An 18,797-nucleotide genomic window follows, 5' to 3' on the forward strand; every position below is an offset into this window, starting at 1 on the left:
GGTGGGTGGATCACCTGAGGTCAGGAGTTCGAGACCAGCCTAGCCAACATGGTGAAACCCCGTCTCTACTAAAAATACAAAAAATTAGCCAGGCGTGGTGATGCACGCCTGTAATCCCAGCTACTCAGGAGGCTGAGGCAGGAGAATCGCTTGAACCAGGGAGGCAGAGGTTCCAATGAGCCGAGATCATGCCACTGCACTCTAGCCTGGGCGACAGAAGGAGACTGCCTCAAAAAAAAAAAAAAAAAAAAAAGGCCAGGCACAGTGGCTCATGCCTGTAATCCCAGCACTTTGGAAGGCCAAGGCGGGCAGATCACGAGGTCAGGAGATCGAGACTAACAGTGAAAACCTGTCTCTACTAAAAATACAAAAAACTAGCCGGGCGAGGTGGCAGGTGCCTGTAGTCCTAGCTACTCAGGAGGCTGAGGCAGGAGAATGGCGTGAACCTGGGACACGCAGCTTGCAGTGAGCCGAGATCGCACCACTGCACTCCAGCCTGGGCAACAGAGTGAGACTCCGTCTCAAAAAAAAAAAAAAAAAAAAAAAACAGAGGACATAGATCCATGTCTATGGACAGAGAAAGAAAAACTGCTTTCAGACGTCAGCATTCATGTGAATTATAGCAAAGCTTGGCTCTAAGTTGTTGGGTCATTCAAGCCGTTCCAAGGTCGGAAGAAAATTCTAGTTGTGTCGACCTTACTGAGAAACAATACGTTGGCTTTCAAGGTGGTGCCTTCTTTACGTCCCCACCCGGCATAAAACTACTTCCTGACAAAGAACTATCAGTACTTCTCAGTCTTCATCCCTTACACACTCCCGGTGACAGGATCCTGTGGGAAGTAAGCTCACTTACTCGGGTAAAAGTTCCCACGAAGTTGTGAATGTCAATATTTGGCTCTTCCGCGTACACATACGATCGAATCTGAAGAAGGTCCTGTTCAACAGAAGTCACATTCGGGAGTCAAAACAAAATCACTTCACAATTCAAGACTTCAGGAGGCATCCACTATTTTTCAAAAGCAACTATATTTCCCACACACAGCAAACAGGCCCTTAAAATTACAGGGAAGGTGGAAACAAGAGGAAAGTCCTCTGTTAAGTAAGTTTAGGAGCCGCCGCATACAGTATCTCGAGACACCCTGAGAGATTGTACAGTGAAGACCCTTGTTTCTCTATGTTTACCCAGCACTTTCCAGACTTGATGGGGTGATGCTACACACCTATGAATACCCTGGAAAGTGGCAGATCCTCCTCTGCTAAATTCTGGCTTGCAAGACTTGTCTGTACCATTGAAAATACTCATTCAAGCTAGGCGTGGTGGTTAATGCCTGTAATACCAGCACTTTGGGAGGATGAAGTGGGCGGATCACTTGAGGCCAGGAGTTCGAGACCAGCATGGCCAACATGTTGAAATCCTGTCTCTACTAAAAATACAAAAAAATTAGCCGGGCGTGGTGGCGCGTGCCTGTAATTGCAGCTACTCGGGAGGCTGAGGCAAGAGAATCGCTTGAACCCGGGAGGCGGAAGTTGCAGTGAGCTGAAATCGCACCACTGCACTCCAGCCTGGATGACAGAGTGAGACACCATCTCAAAAAAAAAAAAAAAAAAAGAAAGAAAATACTCATTCAACAAATGATTACTGGGCATCTACTCGGTATAAACCTCTGGGAAGAGCTGAAAAAGCAAGTAAGAACGCCTCTCACCCATAAGGATGGCTATCAAAACAAAAACAAAAACAAGTATGATGAAGAGGTGGAGAATCTGGAGGCCCTGTGCACTGTTGCTGGGAACATCAGATGGTGCAACAGCTATGGAAACAGCACAGCACTTCCTCAAAAAATTAATCAGAAAACTACCAAATAATCCAGCAATTCCACCTCCGGGTATACACCCGAAAGAACTGAAAGCAGGGACATGACGTGATCATCTGTCCACCTATGTACGTAGTAGCATTATTCACAACAGCCAAGAAGTGGAAGCAAGTCAAACAAGCATCAGTGGATGAATGGATAAATAAAGTGTGGTCTGTCCATGCAATGGAATATTACTCAGCCTTAAAAAGGAAGAAGTTCTGACATAGGCTACGATACGGATGAACCTGGAAGAAGACCTCATGCTCAGTGAAATAAACCAGTCACAAAAAGACAAAAACTAAGTGATTCCACTTATAGGAGGAACTTAGAGTAGTTTAATTCATAGAGACAGAAAACAGAAAGATGCTCGCCAGGGGTTGGGCCAAGGCGGGAATGAAGTTACTGCTTAATGAGTCCAGAGTTCTAGTTTTGAAAGATGAAAAAAGTTCCAAAGATGAACACGGCTGATGCCTGCATGACAAGGTCAGTGTACTTCAGGCCACTGAACTGTGCACTTAAAAATGATTACGATGGCACATTTTATGTTATGTGTCTTTTAGTATAATTTTTTTAAAAGCAAACAAGAAGTCAACCTTAGGTGATAAAAATGCCAAAAGTGAAAGATCTGGGCAAAAACTACATTTCAAAGCAGCATATGTGAAGTGGCATAAGACAGGTACAGTCAGGGGGAGCAGCAGTCACTTCTAGAACAAAGAAGAAAGGAAGTAGACGGGGACTGGGCACCAGGAAAGGCGACGGAGGGGGCAGGGGTGAAGCCCAGGAGGAGGAAGGGACAGGCCAAAGCGCAGTGTGGAATGGAAATAAGTTCAGAAGCAGAAAGCCCCATCGAGCGGGGACAGGACGGAATGATTCCCTGCACTGGCACAGGCGGGTCCCGAGAGGAAATGGCAGGGCGTGGCCCAGATCATGCAACAAGTTAAAGGCCAAGCTAACAATGGATGATTATGTCATATACATACCCACTCACACATATATATGGCATGAGGACAGGAGGTTATATTATAGTGTTGTTTTTTTCTCAGTTGCTTTTCTTCTTTTTTTTTTTTCTTTTTGAGATGGAGTCTTGCTCTGTTGCCAGGCTGGAGTGCAATGGTGCAGTCTCATCTCACTGCAACCTCCACCTCCCAGGTTCAAGCCATTCTCCTGCCTCAGCCTCCCAAGTAGCTGTGACTACAGGCGCATGCCACCACACCCAACTAATTTTTTTTTTTTTTTTAATAGAGACAGTCTCGATCTCTTGACTCGTGATCCACCCGCCTCAGCCTCCCAAAGTGCTGGGATTACAGGCATGAGCCACCGCGTCCGGCCTACTTTTCTTCTTAATAGGAAGGTCATCTGCTACGGGGGGCTCTTGAGTTCCAATACTCGGCCAACTGCCTGCTGGTCAAAGATGAGGCTTTGCACAAAGAGAGCCAGAAGCAAACCCCAGCCCCCACATACCAGTCGTATGAATTTGGAGAAATCAGTGACCCCTCTGTTCTGCCCCGGACCTGTGAAACAGCCACACCACCACTATATTTTAGGGGAGCAGTACACAGACACCATGGGGCCCCGCTTCCACGCCTGCTGCCCAGAGGGACACAGCTGCCCTTGGATGGACAACAGTGACCACAGGACCTGTGCTTCATCAGGGCACCCTGAGGCCACGGCTGCGGTCACTGCAGCCAGCTCTGTACCAGCACCTGGTTATTGGATCTGTTTCTTCTCCTCTCTTCCTTTTCCAGATTCTTCTTACTTCCTCTTCATTTTAACACAATTATTTCAAACCCATACTGCCAATCCTGACGACGTGGCCCAGGGAGGCCCGTTACTCCTGCAGGAGAAGGCAGTCCAGCCGTGAAGGAGCCAGCTGAGCTAGAAGCAGGTGTCTTGTCTAAACTTCGCAGCTCCCGCCAGCAGCCTGTTGTGGCATGTCCCCATCCCAGTCATTTACAAGTTTCTTTGTACCCTGTCTTTACCTGACCTTTTAAAGGGTAGTAGGAATCACTGCCAGAAAAAAAGGAAGCAGGGATTGCCTTACTAGATAAATCTTACTTCATAACCAAGACACCCAATTATAAAGTGATAGATATATCAAAAAATGTCCAGAAATATTAAAAAATGGGAAATGGATATATTGTGATAGCCACATGTCTTGGAATATTATGCAGATGCAAAAAAAGAATGAAACTACACTCCAAGGTGGGACATAGTAGCTCACACCTGTAATCCCAGCACTGTGGGAGGCCGAGACTGGTGGATCACTTGAGGTCAGGAGTTCGAGACCAGCCTGGCCAACATGGTGACACCCCATCTCTACTAAAAATACAAAAATTAGCCAGGCGTGGTGGCAGGTGCTTTTAATCCCAGCTACTCGGGAGGCTGAGGCAGGAGAATTGCTTGAACCTGGGAGGTGGAGGTTGCAGTGAGCTGAGATCACGCCACTGTACTCTACCCTGGGCAAGAGAGGGAAACTCCATCTCAAAAAAAAAAAAAAAAAAAAAAAAGAGGGAGGCCAGGCATGGTGGCTCACACGTGTAATCCCAGCACTTTGGGAGGCCGAGGCAGGCGGATCACTTGAGGTCAGGAGCTCAAGACAAGGCTGACCAACCTGGTAAAACCCCATTTCTACTAAAAATACAAAAAAAAAAAAAAATTAGCTGGGCGTGGTGTCACACACCTGTAATTTCAGCTACTCAGGAAGCTGAGGCAGGAGAATTGCTTGACCCCAGGAGATGGAGGCTACAATGAGCTGAGATCACACCATTGCACTCCAGCCTGGGCAACAAGATTGAAATTCCACCTCCAAAAAAAATATATATATATACTGTAAATTTTGTTTGTTTTTGCGACGAAGTCTCGCTCTGTTGCCAGGCTGGAGTGCAGTGGCGCGATCTCAGCTCACTGCAACCTCCGCCTCCCAGATTCAAACTATTTCCCTGCCTCAGCCTCCCAAATAGCTAGGACTACAGGCACACACCACCAAGCCTGGATAATTTTTTGTATTTTAGTAGAGATAGGGTTTCACCATGTTGGCCAGGATGGTCTCGATCTCCTGACCTCGTGATCCACCCGCCTTGGCCTTCCAAAGTGCTGGGATTACAGGTGTGAGCCACCATGCCCAGCCTTCTCTAAATTTTTAATGAAATGAACTATCAACATTTAAAATTTGGGCAGGGCGCGGTGGCTCAAGCCTGTAATCCCAGCACTTTGGGAGGCCGAGACGGGTGGATCACGAGGTCAGGAGATCGAGACCATCCTGGCTAACATGGTGAAACCCCGTCTCTACTAAAAAAATACAAAAAACTAGCCGGGCGAGGTGGCGGGCGCCTGTAGTCCCAGCTACTTGGGAGGCTGAGGCAGGAGAATGGCATGAACCCGGGAGGTGGAGCTTGCAGTGAGCTGAGATCTGGCCACTGCACTCCAGCCTGGGCGACAGAGCGAGACTCTGTCTCAAAAAAAAAAAAAAAAAAACATTTAAAATTTGAGTGATTTCACATGAAAATCTGGATTTCTGGGTGCTCTTTCAAAAGCAATCAGGCAAACCTGGCCAACAACGCCACTTGGCAACACGGGCCAAGAGATGGTAAAGGCTACCAGCCACCCCTTCAGGCAGAGCCTGCACTCTTGCTAACTAACTAGGAGGCACCATATGCATACCGCCTCTGTGTATTCATAAGGCTCAGAGACACATTAAACGTGGAGTAGGGCCAGTCGTGGTAGCTCACGCCTGTAATCCCAGCACTGTGGGAGGCTAAGGCAGGTGGATCACCTGAGGTTAGGAGTTTGAGACCAGCCTGGCCAACATGGTGAAACCCCATCAATACAGAAATTAGCTGGGCGTGGTGGCTCACGACTGTAGTCCCAGCTACTCGGAGGCTGAGGCAGGATAATCACTTGAACCCAGGAGGCAGAGGTTGCAGTGAGCTGAGATGGTGCCACTGCACTCCAGCCTGGGCAACAGAATAAGATTCTGTCTCCAAAAAAAAAAAGGGCCAGGTGCGGTGGCTCACACCTGTAATCCAAGCACTTTGGGAAGCCAAGGTGGGTGGCTCACGAGGTCAGGAGATTGACGCCATCTTCGCTAACACGGTGAAACCCTGTCTCTACTAAAACTACAAAAAATTAGCTAGGTGGGGTGGCAGGCACCTGTAGTCCCAGTTACTCAGGAGGATGAGGCAGGAGAATGGCGTGAACCCGGGATGCAGAGCTTGCAGTGAACCAAGATCACGCCACTGCACTCCAGCCTGGGTGGCAGAGTGAGACTCCATCAAAAATAAAAAAAGTGGAGGGTGAAAAAAACTGCAGAACAACGAATACAGTCTTATGCCATTTATGTGAAACCACATACCACAAACAAGTCTGCATTTGTATATTCATAAGTAAGTGCATTGAGAAACATCTGGAAAGACCACTATTGACTTCACATGACCCTTGATTCCCTCTGGGAAGAAGGTAAGATCTGAGGTAAAGGCTGTGAGCAGGATTTCTCACTTTTTCTTCCACAGCTTTCCATACAGTTGAACTATTTTTAACAAGAATATACTCATGTATTAATCAGGTCATCGTTTCATATAAATCTTTTTTTGTTTTTTTGAGACAGGGTCTCCCTCTGTTGCCCAGCCTGGAGTACAGTGGCACAATCTCAGCTCACTGCAACCTCCGCCTCCCAGGTTCAAGCCATCCTCCCACCTCAGCATCCCGAGTAGCTGGGACGATAGGTGTGCGCTACCAGGCCTGGCTACCTTTTGTATTTTTTTGTAGAGACAAGGTTTCACCACATTGCCCAGGATGGTCTCAAGCGATCTGCCTGCCTCGGCCTTCCAAAATGCTGGGATTACAGGCGTGAGCCACTGCGCCCAGCTCATATACATCTCATTATCTAAAATTGTGTTAAAATGCTGCTCCTCACAGAGACCACCCCCCAATAATCACACTAAGGCCGAGAGTTCCTTGACAACAAAGAAGACAGGATCTCATCTTTCTCTGAAACCTAGTCCGAGCCTGGACCCAACGAGAGGCAAAGCGAGCGTTTATTAAACTGCATCATGCTTCTAAAGCATGCACCAAGTAATGCGATCCCATGCTGCGGAATCTGCAGCACCTTCCCTTCCATGCCCCCCTAACCTGTCTCTAGAACAGAGCTTTTAAATTGTTTTGAGGATCAGAATTCTGTCGTCAGGTTAGCTACACCTCACAGGCATGACGGTGGCTGCTACAAGTCCCCAGGGGCTCCTAGCCAGTAGTTAGAAACTCACTGTTCTAACATTACTGGTTTAGGCCAGGCGCCGTGGCTCATGCCAGTAACCACAGCACTTTTGGGAGGCTGAGGCAGGTGGATCAACTGAGGCCAGGAGTTTGAGACCATCCTGGCCAACACCACGAAACCCTGCCTCTACTAAAAATACAAATATTAGCCGGGCGCAGTGGCGGGCGCCTGTAATCCCAGCTACTCGGGAGGCTGAGGCAGGAAAATTGCTTGAACCCAGGAGGTGGAAGTTGCAGTGAGCCAAGATCACGCCACTGTACTCCACCCTGGGCAACACAATAAGAGTCCGTCTCATAAATAAATAATAAAATAAAATTCCTGGTTTAAAATTAACAGTAATAATGGTGCTATTTCACTTTGTATTAGCCATGAAAAATCATTCATAGGGTGGCTACATTTCTTGTTATGTCAGTCCCACCAAGACGTGGACCTATCCTCCTCCCTCAGGGGACACAGTAAGGAGTGGCTTCGATACATGTGACGTGAGGACAGGGGAAGCTTCTGTGTTCCACTTCATCCTTCCAGACCACGGTGGGGCACGCCAGTCACCGGGCACTTAAGTGACACTTGACCAACTACTGCGGCCATCCTCTCAGCCAGGGCCGGCACCCCGCCATGCACACTGGGGATGCGGCAGAGAATACAACAGGCAGAGCCCACTCACAGGGACGCTGCCTGGAAGTGAGTGAAGTGGGGATGCAGGGAGAGGAGGGCAGAAAGAGCCTCTCCGATAAGGAGACTCGTGAGCAAAAGCTCAGTGGAGCGTGGAGATGACCTGCCAGGCAGACTCGCCAGAGATCAGAGGGCTCCCGGTGGAGGAAACGGCAACAGTAAACATCCAGGGACAGAATGACAGACCCGACAGGCTGGCAGGCAGAGGAGAGAAGGCCAGGCACTGAGGTCGCAGCCTCAGCAGAGAGACAAATGGGAAGGACCTGAAGATGACAGCAAGCACCGCAGAACTGATTCTCAGTAAGATGAGAAATCTTTGGAGGGTTTTTTTTTTATTTTATGATTATTACTTTTATTAGACACAGGTCTCACTATGCTGCCCAGGCTGGAGTGCAGTTGCTATTCCCAGGGACAATGACAGCTCACTAAAGCATCGAACCCATGGGCTTAAGCAATCCTCCTGACTCAGCCTCTCGAGGAGCTGGGACTACAGGTGCATGCCGCCGAGCCTGGCCTACCTTCGTAGGTTTTGAGCAGAGCAGTGACATGCTCTGGCTTACCCTTGAAATTCTGGTGAGGCACGTGGGCAAGGCTCCTTACGGTTTTCAGCTTCCCACGGGACAGCGCACTGCCTACCCTCAGGATCTGCTTTTGGCCTGGCCACATCAGGGAAGCCAACTAATCCCAGGGGCTCTCCAGGACCCCACGCTCCCCCACCCGCCCCACTTCACAGCTGCCGTCCCATTCCTGGCCCCCAAGGCACTGAGTTCGAGGACCCTGCTAAGATAGGTTGCCAGCATGGGCTTCTGCAGGGAAAGCTACTCACGGCGGCCGTGGGGAGCCTCTGCGTGCAGGCCACGGGAAGCCGCAGCTTCCAGTCCGTCTCCCCATCCAGCTGATCCGTCCGCAAGAAGCATGACCCTGCGGGAAGGAAGTCGGGTGCTGTCACCTGCACCTCAAGCACCCTTCCCTCAGCAGCTCTGGGCAGCGTCTGCTCTGGTCCTTGTAAAAACAGCCAACCAATGGCCAGCGACCACAAGGGAAAATACATATCGTAACTCCCACTTCTTCCAAAATAAGCTCTGGGATCAGAAAGCTCAGAGTTCAAACCCTCACTCCACCATTCTCTCTCAGTGAGATCCCAGGCTAGTTTCTTGGCCTTGTTAAGCTCCAGTGTCTGTAAAATGTGGAGAAACGTAGACCTCACAATCTTGCTGTAGAGTTTCAGTGGAGAGATAGAACGGGGACCAGCACAGGGTGACCAGCATTCCTAGCTGTCTGGCCAGGCATCGCCAGCACCTTCTCAGGACCCAAACCACCTGAGTGCAGGTCCAGGCTCTGCCACATACTAGCTTTGTGCCCTGATAGTTGCCTATCCTCTCTGAGCCTCAGTTTCCTCGTCTGTAAAAGTGGAGATAGGGACAGTCCTGACCCTGCAGGGGTGATTCGTGCATAGAGCTCAGAACAGCACCGATCAATCCAGGCAAGCACGAGGTCATTACGGGCTGGCACATTTCAGAGGTGTATCTTTCAGTCTGACATACAGATCCATGCAAGTAGTCAGCTGTACACTCCATCAGATACAGAACACACCCCATTCACGACACTGCAGTTCAGTCTTTGAGAACTATTAACGTAGAACACACATAGTTTTGGTTTTTTTGTTTTTTTTTTTAAGAAAAACAGAGCATGTCAGGGACCCTGATAACTCCATAATGCTCTGTTTTCACTAAATAGAACACAAGAACAAATTTGAAGACAAAGCCGTAGTTTTTCAAAGACTGTTTTAATCTAGTGCCTTTTACCTCCTGTCCTGATTACATATCAGTATATAATTTTACTTGTACTTTAATTCCATTAATAATGAAATACGTTGCAGCGTCCTCAAAGGAATACGAATGTAAATTTTTCACGTGTTCAGAAACCTCCAATCATGCCAGGTAAGAGAAAAACAGCCTTATTTCCTCAGAACAGCTTAAATAACAAAAATTAAAATCAAGGCCATTTTGGCCGGTCGTGGTGGCTCACACCTGTAATTCCAGCACTTTGGGAGGCTGATGGATCACTTGAGGTCAGGAGTTCAAGACCAGCCTGGCCAACACGGTGAAACCCCATCCCTACCAAAAATATAAAAATTAGCCAGGCATGTTGGTGCACGGGAGGCTGAGGCAGGAGAATGGCTTGAACCCAGGAGGCAGAGGTTGCAGTAAGCTGAGATCATACCACCGCATTCCAGCCTGGGCGACAGAGCAAGACCCGGTCTCAAGAAAAAAAAAAAAAACATTAAGGCAATTTTAGTAGACTGATACGGTGGGCAGGCAATGGTAGCTGCCACCCTAGGGAACAACTGCAAGGAGTTAAAGGCCTTGTAGGAGACTTCAGAGATTCCCAGCCCGCAAACTCAGGCTACAATAAATAAATCAATAAGTGCTATGGGCAAGGTCCCCGACTCATGAACAAAGGGCAGAAAAGACAGCCCCCTCTCCCCAGTTTCTATACTGCCCCCACTCATGACACATCTGCTGGTATCAGCTTAGAAGAGAGAGGATTTCTGTTTACTTCTACATGTTAGAGACACTTCCTCGTCCCAGCTCCTGAGGCTGAGCTTAACACAGCCCGGAGAGGAAACCCAAGGCCACTGTATGCGTGACTTGACCAGCTGTGAGTCAGCCGGTGTTCCACAAACTGTATTTTTTAATGACCAAAATCTATGGACTTTTAAACACCAACAACACTGTTTAAAAAGAACGGTCTATTGAAAAAGATGCTTTTGATTTGCCTCCATGGCTCCAAAATGATAATCTACTTTGTGACATTTTCAAATGATTATTTTACCAAATTACCACTGAAAGGTTAATGGTTATTTTCCAAATTGATCTCAGATGTTTACCGTTTTTTTCTGATGTCCTCAGGAAGATCATGTCGGCAGGGACCCGCTGGTTCTGTGTTATGAAAAGAAAGACTGTTACTGTGAATGAATGACCATGTGCCCGGTGGGGGGAGGGAGGGTTTCCGCCTCCACCCCCAACCCTTCCTTGGGTTGTGGGGAGGGGGGACTGAAACTCACAGCCTCTTTTAAGTTTCTGCCTTTGTCAAAGACAGATTTGGGGATTTATTTTGAATCTGAAAAACCTTGCACACTGCTGCTACTTTACTAATCCCCTATCAAAATCTTATCTTGGAAAGAGAGCTTCTAGTTTTCTGGCGAATTCAACCATTACCTCCCAAAATCCCGAAAGTCTGCCTCCCCAGCTGGCTCTCTTCCAGGCTGTCTGCTGAGACTCAAGACAGACCCTGCGCTCACGCTTTCTGCATCTACCAACTTCCCAGCTTGATGTTTGGCTTTTAGTGGGTTTTAATAAGGAAGGAAAGTAGTAAGCAGCAACCAAAGCCATTCTCAAAAACACTGGGGGAAGCGGGGGGAGCCAGCAGCCCCCATTTAATTATGAACAGAAAAGTATGTGATAACATAGAGGGGGTTTGTGTGGTTCTTCTGAGCTACCACCCAAAAGAGTTTCACTTTACCTCAAAGCAGCTTTGAGTTCTTGGATTTAATCCTTTTAAAAGAGCATAGCTCAATTTCTACAGAAACAAGTTAAGACACAACCCTTTTCTAATCAAATATTATTCCAAGCCTCTCCAGAGCCACCCCCCAAAATCCAATACCTTCCAAATATACACACTAGAAAAAGATATGAGTGTTTGCTAAAGTAACAAACACACTGACACAGCTATTTTTTAAAATGTATTTTTGGTCTTTTTACTGTTCTCAGGTTACACTTAACCCCTGCTCCCCATAAAATAAAAAACAAGCACAATGGTTAAGTTGGGAAATACAAGCTAAAATGGCTCAAAAGGTAAATTTTATAAATATTTTAAGTGTCTATATAGTAAGTAGACTTCTAGGAAAGATTTTATTATATTTTTTTATCCCAAAATAATAAGCACATTGAACAGGAAATCAAAACTTGTACTTGTGTTTGTAAGCAGGATTTCTGGCTAACCAACACATATAAACCTTGAAAAAATATTTGTGTGTGTGTGTGTGTGTGTGTGTCTCACAGGAGATTTTTCTCCCGAGGCAAAGTTTTTGGATAGAATCCCAAAATGCATCATTCACTTCGTCTACCAGATACACAAATGACACGTTAGGACCCATGAAGTGGTATTCACACACAAGCTTCCAGATCCTGCTCACCTTTTCAACGATGATAAGGTCTCCAACTTGGATGTTAGAACTCTTCACCTTCACTGTGCCTGCAACGCAACAGGTTCAAGATACATCACCATCTTAATTCATTTCAATTCAACATGTCTTTACAGAGTGCCCAGCCTGCAAACACACAGCACACCCAGAAGTACATGCTCCCACCCGCGGCTGCCACCGACTCCAGCACCATTATCTCCTGCCTCTCCAGGAAAGGGCTCAACCACTGCAGAGGCCGCTGCAGACAAAAATGCCCACCTCACAGAGCACTGGAATAGCTCAAGCCCTTCGTGAAAGACCATATATTTGCCTTAAGAGTGACTTAGATGGAAAGTACTGGGGGAAAAAAGTCTTAATTTTCAACACCACTTAACAGTGACTTCGATGCAAAGTACTGGGGGGAAAAATGTCTTAATTTTCAACACCACCAAAAAGAAAGCAGCTAACTAATTCCAAAGGACTGATTTACTTTTTAATTGATAATTGCTACATGCTTTGATTGATAGGATTATGATCAGACTGTATAATTTTGCTGGATGTTTAAGCAGTAAAAGCTAACATTAAATGCTAATTCTGTGCTCAGCCCTGTACAGACTTTGACGTTTCACTTAATCTTCACAATAGCCCTCAGAAGAAGGTAGTTCCATCCCCAGCTTTCAGATGAGGAAAGGAGACTCAGGATGTTCCCCCTTCCCCCAAAGTCTCAGAGTTAGAACAGGCCAGTGCTGGGATTCACACCTGCAGCTGACTCCAGAGTACAGAAGAAAAGCAGTGAGTTCCATTCAACCCAAAAAACATGGCTGGGCCAGGCACAGCGGCTCACATCGGTAATCCCAGGACTTTGGAAGGCCGAAGCAGGCAGATGGCTTGAGCCCAGGAGTTCAAAACCAGCCTGGCCACATGTCAAAACCCTGTCTCTACCAAAAATATAAAAATTAGCTGGGTGTGGTGGTACATGCCTGTAGTCCCGGCTAGTCGGGAGGCTGAGGTGTGGGAGGATCGCTTGTGCCCAGGAAATAGAGGCTGCAGTGAGCTGTGATCATGTCACTCCAGCCTGGGCAACAGTGAGACCCCGTCTCAAAAAAAAAAATAAATAAATAAATAAACATGACTGAGGTCTGTGTCCTGGGGAACCAAGGATGAAGACAGTCCCCATATTCTCAGAGAGCTCCTAGCCTAGGAGAGGAGCTGACACAATGATTCTGCAAAGAACCAGAGAGTCAATAGTTTACGTCCTGTGGCCAAGAGCCATGTCTTCCACCCTCCCAACTACTGATCCCCCTAAAAAGGCTCATAGTCTTTTGTACATGTATATTTTACGTTTTAAAACATAAGAAACATCCTCAGCTCTCGGGCCATACAAAACCAAACGCAGAGCTGAACTGGGCCCACAGCCTTTGGTTGTCAACCAAAAATCTGGCAAGCAAGACAGCCAGACAGATGCTGTTAGTGCAAAACAGCCTGCGAAACGCTGGCAGTGCACCCCGTGTACTGAGAGAGCGGGAAGGAGGGAAATTTCACCTCCTAAGAAGTACCTGGAGCAGCGCCCAGTACACAGAAGGCACTTGATTATTCACTCAACACCCAGGCAGCATTTACTGAACATCTGCTGTATGCCAGGGGTTCTAAGGGCTGGGGATACATGAGACCCAATTCCAGTGGAGGGGAGGAGGCAATAAACAAATAATGGATGAAGGGGGTTGGAGGATCAGAGGGATGGCTGTCAACAAACTCTCTGTGGGAGAGTTGAGGCCAGAATTAGACGAAGGACACTGTGCTTCCAGTAACAGACGACAGGCACCCTGAGATGTGAGAAAGTGGGACAGGTGAATAGCTAACAGCATGCACACAGCCAAAGGCTAGAACTCTTTCAGCAAGACGCGAAGCATCAGGAAAGCAGGCAACAGCAAGAGATGAAAGTGGAAGGGGCCAGTTGGAGCCAGGCGGCCCCACATGCTGTGAGTGAGTCCAGAGAGGAAGAGAGAATGTATTCTGGTGATAGGTTAAATTCACATACAGGGAGCAACACCCCAAAATCTTTGTGATACTGATATCTTGTAACAAGCCCATGTAACTTACAAATGTTCAGCTAAGAGAGAGGTAAAAAGTAATTATAGCCTGGGTACCACAGTGGCTCATAATCCCAGCACTTTGGGAGGCCAAGGCGGGTGGATCGCCTGAGGTCAGGAGTTCAAGACCAGCCTGGCCAACATGGTGAAATCCAGTCTCTACTAAAAATACAAAAATTAGCCATGCATGGTGGCAGGCACGTGTAATCTCAGCTACTGAGGCAGGAGAATCGCTTGAACCCGGAGGTGGAGGTTGCAGTGAGCCAAGATCTCACCCTTGCATTCCAGACAAAACTCCATCTCAAAATTTAAAAAAAAGAGCTTAAAGACATGAAATAATCTAAGTGCACAACTCTAGATTTTTAGTGTCTCACATATTTTACATTTTAACATAATTTAATATCATTTGTTTTTTAAGGATTTCACTACCATGGAGATTTTTCAGAGGATTCCAATGTTTTCCTATTGAAACAACTCTCTTTAATCGGTTCCATAAGATTTGATTTTAACTAATTTTTGTATGTCATTAAATCTTGTCATTAAACAATTAGTAGAATTGGCATCAAAAGGTCTGATACAAACACTACTGACTTCTTTTTTTTTTTTTTTTTTTCTTAGACAGAGTCTCACTCTGTCGCCCAGGCTGGAGTGCAGTGGCGTGATCTCGGCTCACTGCAACCTCCACCTCCCACGTTCAAGCAATTCTTCTGCCTTCAGCCTCCCGAGTAGCTGGGACTACAGGCGCCTACCACCACGTCTGGCTAATTTTTGTAGTTTTAGTAGAGACGGGGCTTCACCATATTGGCCAGGCTGTTCTCGAAGTCCTGACCTTGTGATCCACCCACCTCAGCCTCCCAAATTGCTGGGATTACAGGCATGAGCCACTGTGCCCAGTCAACACTACTGACTTCTAGAAAGCACTCAACTAACGATGGCGAGCTAGATCAACCCTCAATTGCTGGTAAGACTTCTGGACTCTCCTACTTTGAGTATCTCACCGTAAGTGAGCATCTAGCATCTAATGGCACCTCATTTTCATAAAATGTGATGCTAAACTCAATCCAATGACCGGAGCTGACCTGCTAGAGAGAGACCCACTGGCCTCGTTTCATTATGTCTTGGGCTTTGGTCAATATATTTACAGAGAGACTGGAAAACATCCAATTAGATGACTAGAAATGGGCCAGATGCAGTGACTCACACCTATAATCTCAGCACTTTGGGAGGCTGAGACAGGTGGATCGCTTGAGCCTATTAGTTCAAGACCAGCCTGGGCAACATGGCAAGACCCTATCTCTACAGCAAACACAAAAAATTAGCCAGGTGTGGTGACGTGCGCCTGTAGTCCCAGCTACTCAGGAGACTGAGGTAGGAGGAATGCTTGATCCCAGGCAACCAAGGCTGCTGTGAGCTGAGATTGTGCCACTGCACTGCAGCCTGGGAAAAAGAACAAGACGCTGCCTCAAAAAAAAAAAAAAAAAAAAAGAGAGAGAGAGAGAGGGCCGGGCACAGTGGCTCACGCCTCTAATCCCAATACTTTGGGAGGCCGAGGCGTGCAGATCACCAGAGGTCAGGAGTTTGAGACCAGCCTGACCAACATGGAGAAACCCCATCTCTACTAAATACAAAATTAGCTGGATGTGGTAGCGCACACCTATAATCCCAGCTACTCGGGAGCGCTGAGGCAGGAGTATTGCTTGAACCCGGGAGGTGGAGGCTGCAGTGAGCCCAGTTTGCACCACTGCACTCCAACCTGGGCAACAAGAGCGAAACTCTGTCTCAAAAAAAAAAAAAAAAAGAAAAAAGAGAGAGGAAGAAAGAGAGAAATGGGTAAAGAGAGGGTCTCATTGGCAGTACAATTTCATGGCCTGAACCAATCTTCTCGCTCCACTAGGGGGCAAAAGGAAAAATAGACACAGACGCATCATTTTTCTGGGAGCTCACGAAGGTATTACTTGAAGGAAGACCGTAAATTCAACGTGGCCCTCAGCACCAATGAACTTTTCCTTCACTTGAGCTTGTCCCAACTTTCCCAAACATAAATTTACACATTGTCTTTGGTTTTATTACTAAAATTGATGTTGCTGGCCTGGCCCAAATGATCACGCCTGGGTTCACATCTTCAAGCTCTAGTCACAGGTTCCCTCTTAAAATCTAACTCAAAGAAGAGTATATGTGTTCATTCTTATTAAATAATAATCACCTATGTACATGTGTGTATGTTAGCAGGACACAGGACAAACTCAGGGAGATTCTCCTGAAAGAATCAGCAGGGCTTTCTCTGGTACATTTATTTTCCAAATTTTTCACATGAATTATTTTTCCATTAAGCATAAGGTTGCTTTCCTAATAAGAAAAAATAATAATAATTAAAATTAGCTCAAATTTTTTAGTGACCAGACCCAGATTTTTCCCTTCTGCAAGTGAGTCCTGATTTACGATCCATTCATTTGAACTCTGCCTCTCTCTGTCCATCTGTTCTGCCTCAACAAAAACCCCTTTAATCCTCTGTGTTTGCAGAGCAGTTTCTGAGTAACCCCAGCAGACCAATCCTTCACACAAACACACCTACTGTACCCGACTGTCCGTCAGCCAACAGGGCTCTTGCTCCTCCTCTAAGGGAGGAAGCAGGAGCCGCACCATCGCACCATCGTGAGGTCACTTGGGTTTTTTACCCACGGTCATTCATTAGCATTTCAGTGTTTTGGGGGGATGAGCCTCGGATCTCCAGCTTGAACAAACACAGATTCCCAGACTCTCCCCTTCTGTTGAGCCACTGCAGAGTGCTGTCAATTTGGACTTCTTGCCCCATGTTGCCTTTTCTTTTGGTGATCAAAAATATGTAGTTTGGCTGGGCACAGTAGCTCCCAATCCTAGCACTTTGGGAGGCCGAGGTGGGTGGATTGCTTGAGCCCAGGAGTTTGAGACCAGCCTGCGCAGCATGGCAAAACCCTGTCTCTATTTTTCAAAAAAGTTAATTAGGCTGGGCGCAGTGGCTCACGCCTGTAATCCCAGCACTTTGGGAGGCCGAGGCGGGTGGATCATGAGGTCAGGCATTCGAGACCAGCTGGCTAACTTAGTGAAACCAGGTCTCTACTAAAAATACAAAAAATTAGCCGGGCATGGTGACAGGCGCCTGTAATCCCAGCTACTTGTGAGGCTGAGGCAGGAGAATCGCTTGAACCTGGAAGGTGGAGGAGGTTGCAGTGAGCCAAGATCGTGCCACTGTACTCCAGTACCACTGTACTCCGGGCGACAGTGCGAGACTCCGTCTCAAAAAAAAAAAAAAAAAGTTAAATTAAATATCTATATGGTTTGGGCCTTCATGCTGGGCATGGTATGTGTGCGTGTGTGTGTGTGTGTGAGTGTGTGTGCATGTAATGAGAGAAAATACAAAACCAGAATGAAAAGGAGAAAAAGCACCAAGAAGAAAAGAGATTTAAAAAAGCAGATACTGTTATTTACATTCCCATATTTACTGGGAGTTTTCCACCAGCCAGGCCCTAGGCTTGGCTGTCAGTATTTGACTAAAACGTCCCCCTCTAAGGAGCTCTCACGTTGGCAGAGAGAAAGAGGAAGAGAAAAGAGAGACCAAAGTTAGAAGTGAGGAATCACTGGGCATTCAGTGGTTAGAACTGACTCCCAGAATGAAAAAATTGGTAAGGGTGTAGAAAGGGCTCAAACACATGATTTCTAACCTCACATCAACCACTGTTCTGAGTCTTCTACATTGTTGCAAAAAAGGGGAAGAACAGGATACACAGAAGCAAACTGACAGAAAGGCTCCTATGTCCTAACAAAGTAACAGGAGAAAGAAAAAACAGCACATTGATAGCAATTATTACCAATCTCAAAAAAGGGCAGGAACCCTCCCTACAGTTGATCTGGCAGGGAAGAAAATGCCCTCCCAGCGCGCCTCCGGCTGGCACACTTCCCAAGCGCTCCTTGGTTTTTTGTCATTGTTCTGTTTTGGTCTCATCTTCCCCAGAGACTCCTAAGATAGAAAAAGGACCAATACACAGGGCTCCCAGCTTGGACGATGCTTTACCATTAATGTCTTAAAATTGTCAGTTTTTTTTTTTTTTTTTAACTCAAGATCTAACCATCTGATCTTAATAATTTTTGAACAAGCCCCCCACCCCCCCGCACCATTTTTACTTTTCACTGGGTCCCACAAATTATATAACTGGTCCAGAAGGCTAGTAAAAACTCCCAATAATACCTTCTTTATAAAGCGTGCAGGAAAACCTGGCCCTGTCCTAAGAACCAAGGCCACAGAACTCTGAACTTTTCCTGTAACACCCCATCTCCAAAATCAAGGCTCTAAGATTTTTTAATGCATTCGCAGAAATTCTACAAAAGGTAAGAGATTTTTGCAAAAGTTAAGCAGAAAATTCGCTGCCTGCCACATCCTAAATCATTAAAAGTCTTCTAATAAATCTATCCCTTTCAGCTTTCGCCACTTCACCCAAGTCGTCTCTCAATCAGAGTTTATAACGGGGAACAAACTTCCAATTATTAGAGCTGTTTATTTCTGTAGCGATGGACCCCAAGCCTTTCATAAGCAAACCTATTGAGCCCAAACCATGCCTTTCATGGATGACAGCTTCAGAATAAGAGCAGTTTGTCTACATTGCAGGGAGAAACCAGATGTTTCCCTTGAGTCGAAACAAGCAAATGACAATTCAGTCAAACTGCAGAACAGCCTACCAAAAAAATTTTTTTTA

The 18,797-nt window shown here is 46.6% G+C and overlaps 1 protein-coding gene across 4 annotated transcripts in view; it reads right to left on the reverse strand.

Moving 5' to 3' along the window:
- ATP9A (ATPase phospholipid transporting 9A (putative)) overlaps positions 1–18,797 on the reverse strand; it is a 167,912-nt gene that overhangs the window by 90,550 nt on the left and 58,565 nt on the right. For all 4 annotated transcript variants that reach the window (XM_045363135.3, XM_045363136.2, XM_065523316.1 and 1 more), the window contains exons 5-8: positions 11,993–12,051; positions 10,685–10,736; positions 8,621–8,715; positions 854–934 (exon numbers count right to left, since the gene is read on the reverse strand). In XM_045363135.3, the coding sequence (XP_045219070.1) occupies positions 854–934; positions 8,621–8,715; positions 10,685–10,736; positions 11,993–12,051 (287 nt within the window). The remainder of the gene's footprint in view (positions 1–853; positions 935–8,620; positions 8,716–10,684; positions 10,737–11,992; positions 12,052–18,797) is intronic.

Source organism: Macaca fascicularis, chromosome 10 (genome assembly GCF_037993035.2).
Source record: "Macaca fascicularis isolate 582-1 chromosome 10, T2T-MFA8v1.1".
NCBI classification, from domain to species: domain Eukaryota; kingdom Metazoa; phylum Chordata; class Mammalia; order Primates; family Cercopithecidae; genus Macaca; species Macaca fascicularis.